At 41.3% G+C, this 3,655-nt stretch overlaps 1 protein-coding gene across 1 annotated transcript; it reads left to right on the plus strand.

The window, feature by feature from the left end:
- Positions 1 to 1,797: 1,797 nt before the first annotated feature.
- On the plus strand, positions 1,798 to 3,655 carry LOC149822317 (uncharacterized). The gene is made up of 2 exons (XM_089981137.1): positions 1,798 to 2,963; positions 3,242 to 3,655. The coding sequence occupies exons 1-2, from the start codon at positions 1,925 to 1,927 to the stop codon at positions 3,277 to 3,279; spliced, it is 1,077 nt and encodes a 358-aa protein (XP_089837263.1). The 5' UTR covers positions 1,798 to 1,924; the 3' UTR covers positions 3,280 to 3,655.

Genomic DNA, 3,655 nt, shown 5'->3' on the forward strand with positions numbered 1-3,655 from the left:
AGATCCTTGATGTAACCCAACCGTTATAGGAAAATTGGTTGTCACCCCTCCACAAGTGCGGACATTGGTTACTGCTCCTTCATACATATCTTTAATTATACTAATGTACTTGAGAGAAACATCTTTCTTCATCATTGTCCACCAGAGAATGTCCCTAGGTACTCTGTCGTATGCCTTCTCCAAATCAATAAAAACCATATGCAAATCTTTGTTCCTCTCTCTATATATCTCAATAAGTTGTCTAAGAAGATGTATAGCTTCCATAGTTGATCTTCTAGGCATAAAACCAAATTGATTCTCCGATATCATGACAACCTTCCTCAACCTAGACTCAATCACCCTCTCCCAAAGTTTCACAGTATGACTCATGAGTTTTATACCACGATAGTTTGTGCAATCTTGTATATCACCCTTATTCTTATATAGAGGCACTAAAGTACTCTTCCTCCACTCATTAGGCACCTTATTTGTCCGCCAAATCTTGTTAAAAAGATTTGTCAACCATTCTAAACCTTTCTCTCCCAAGCATTTTCAAGCCTCGATAGGTATACCATCTGGGCCAACTGTCCTTCTTGATTGCTAAACCATTTACCCCCAGATTGTCCTAAGGTAACTAAAGAGGATATGCTTTTTTTTCTTTGAATGATTATTGTTGAGAATAGGTGGTTTTTTAGGTTAAGTTATTCTTTATTAGAGGTTTTCTGAAATACTTTTTTTATAAGGACTTAGATGTAATTTCTCAGTTTTTGCCTCTCTCTCTATTTAATATAGAGAGAAGCCCTAATCGTGGTTAACGAGTTCTATTGTGCAGTTTCTCTCTCTCTCTCTCTCTCTCTCTCTCTCTCTCTCTCTCTCTCTCTCTCTCTCTCTCTCTCTCTCTACACACACAAGTGGCTGTACATCTCTTCTCATTTTACATGGTATCAAAGCTTCCGATCGTGGGAGCGTGATCAACAGGAACTGGTTGATTGGGCGCGTGGATCGTGATCGAGATCGTGGAATCGTGATCGTGGGAGCGTGATCAACAGAAAAATCTTCCTACGACTTCTTAAAAATCAAGTTTGAATCTGGTTGATTGGGGGAAGATCTGATAACAGATCTGGGATGTTACCCAGATCTGTCGTCAGATCTAAGGAGAAGATCTAGATCTGTTCTCCTCGTCGGGATCTCCTGCTGCGACCTAGTGTTGCCGAGTCTAGTTCCTGCTATTACGTGATTTTTTTTTGGGGGGTTCGTGAGTGGTCGAAGGGTGTTCCTGCTGTTTGGGAGCAGCATAAATCTTCATTTTCTGTGTTGTCGTGATTGCTGAGTTCTCTCCTGGTCGAAGGGTGTTCCTGCTATTTGGGAACAGCAAAAATCTTCATTTTCTGTGTTGTCGTGAATACAGATCCGTGATTGCTGAGTTCTCTTCTGGTCGAAGGGTGTTCCTGCTGTTTGGGAACAACAAAAATCTTCATTTTCTGTGTTGCCGTGATTGGTGAGCTCTTCCCTGTGCTGATTGCGGGAAATCAGAATCCTGTGCCGATTGCTTGTGATCGAAATATACTTGATCTGTCTAACTGTGCCCTGAAGATTTACTGGATGTCGTGCCTTACATGTTGGAGAACAGCAGGTGTAGTGAATATTAGTTTTTTGCTACTGCATTCTATCATTTGTCGTGATGTGGTTGGGTGCAGCAGTGTTCGTGATTCCTGTGGTATCAACAGCAACTGAATTTTTTTTTGGAAGCATGGTAGCTTAAGGTACTCTTTTGTTGTGGAAAATAGCAGGTGTGATATCCCGCTGTGTTGATTTTTTGTTTTATGTGTGGGCTGCTGGTTGTTGTGGAAACAGCAGGTGTGATTTTCTGCTGAGTTGGAAAATTCCTCTTGAACACTTGTTGTTCAAGTGAGGTAATTATTTTTTTTTGGTTCACATATTCAATATGGCTGAAACTTCGAAATGTGATTCCAAAATGGAACACATTGGGGAGTATAAGGCTTTTGCCAACCCCTTCTCGTATGGCTCTTCCGTAAGGTTGAATGAAACCAACTATGCCAGGTGGTCCAGAACTTTTATGATGTCAGTATCTGGACATCGTCGAAAACATATTTTGTTGGAAGTCGAACCCACTGAGAAATTGGGAAAATATGCTACTTGGGATGAAGATAATGACATAGTTATGTCTTGGATCATGAATAGTGTTGAACCCCATATTGCAGATGGATTGATCTACTATAATACAGCCAAACTGATGTGGGACAATCTCCGTGATACATACTCACAAGAAACGAATGTTAGTCGTATCTTGCAAGTCGAACAGGAAATATATAACTTGCAACAGGGAGATCAGACCTTGGCCCAGTACTATGCCTCTGTCAAAACTGCGTTTGAAAGACTCAATGCTCACCGGCCTCTGTGTTGCTCGAAGCAAAAGGATCATCAAGAACAAACCATGGTTGCTCGTTTTCTTACAGGTCTCTCTTCAGATTTTTCTGTTGCAAAAGTTCAAATGTTGACTGGTTCAGATGTTCCGACTCTTGCTGACGCTTACAATCGTCTGAGTAGACTTGCGATATCTCTGCCACAATCTCAGCCTGTGACTCAGACATCTGCTCTTGTTGCCCCATCTAGTTATGGCCGTGGAAATATTCAGAATATCAGAGGTCGAGGACGTGGACGTGGTATGGGAGGCAGAGGAAAGCTTCAATGTACGTTCTGTGGAAAGTCTGGACATTTAGAAGATCGTTGTTGGGATAAGCATGGTCAGCCAATCTCTTCTGCATCAAAGTCATATAATCCTAAAGCTCATGTTACTACTATTGAGGCAACTAATGCACAAGAGAATCTCACTACAAATGAAAGTAGTATCACCCTTAGTCGTGCGGAATATGATGAGTTGATTGCTCTCCGACCTTTGAGTTCCAGTTCTCCTGTAGCTGGTATTGCCTATTCAACCGGGAATCATCTCCATCCGAATGATAGTAAGTGGGTTATTGACTCTGGTGCATCCAGACATTTGTGTGGAAACTCTCGTGTTTTTTCAGATCTAAAGGTCATTAAGGCTCAACTTGGAGTCTCATTAGCCGATGGGAGCTCCTCCCCGGTTGTTGGTCAGGGAAATATTTCTATATCCTCCTCATTACAGTTGAAAAATGCTCTTCATGCTCCAAACTTTCCTCAAAGTTTACTTTCTGTTAGTTGCCTTATAAAAGAACAAAATTGTAGAGTAATATTTGATCCAATGGGTTGTCATTTTCAGGATTTGCTGACGGGGAAGAAGATTGGTGGAGGCTATGAAGAAAATGGAATTTACTACCTACATCATCCAATGGGTTCTGTTCATGCTGCAGTGGACCATTCATTCAGCCCTGTTCAGTGGCATCGTCGTCTTGGTCATCCTTCATTGTCAAAGCTTCGGTCGGTCTTTCCTCAGATTTCTTCCACCACATCATTTCAGTGTGAAGCATGTCAGTTGGGCAAGCATCATCGAAGTTCGTTCCCTTTGAGTCAGAGTCAGTCTAGTAATAAAGTTTTTGAACTTCTTCATGCAGATGTATGGGGTCCTAGTAAGATTCCTACTAGGACTCAGTGTCGGTATTATCTTGTTATTGTTGATGATTTCTCTAAGTTATCATGGGTATTTTTAATAAAAAAACGATCTGAAGTTTCAAGT

Source organism: Nuphar pumila, chromosome 11 (genome assembly GCF_984573655.1).
Source record: "Nuphar pumila chromosome 11, dmNupPumi1.hap1.1, whole genome shotgun sequence".
Taxonomy (NCBI): domain Eukaryota; kingdom Viridiplantae; phylum Streptophyta; class Magnoliopsida; order Nymphaeales; family Nymphaeaceae; genus Nuphar; species Nuphar pumila.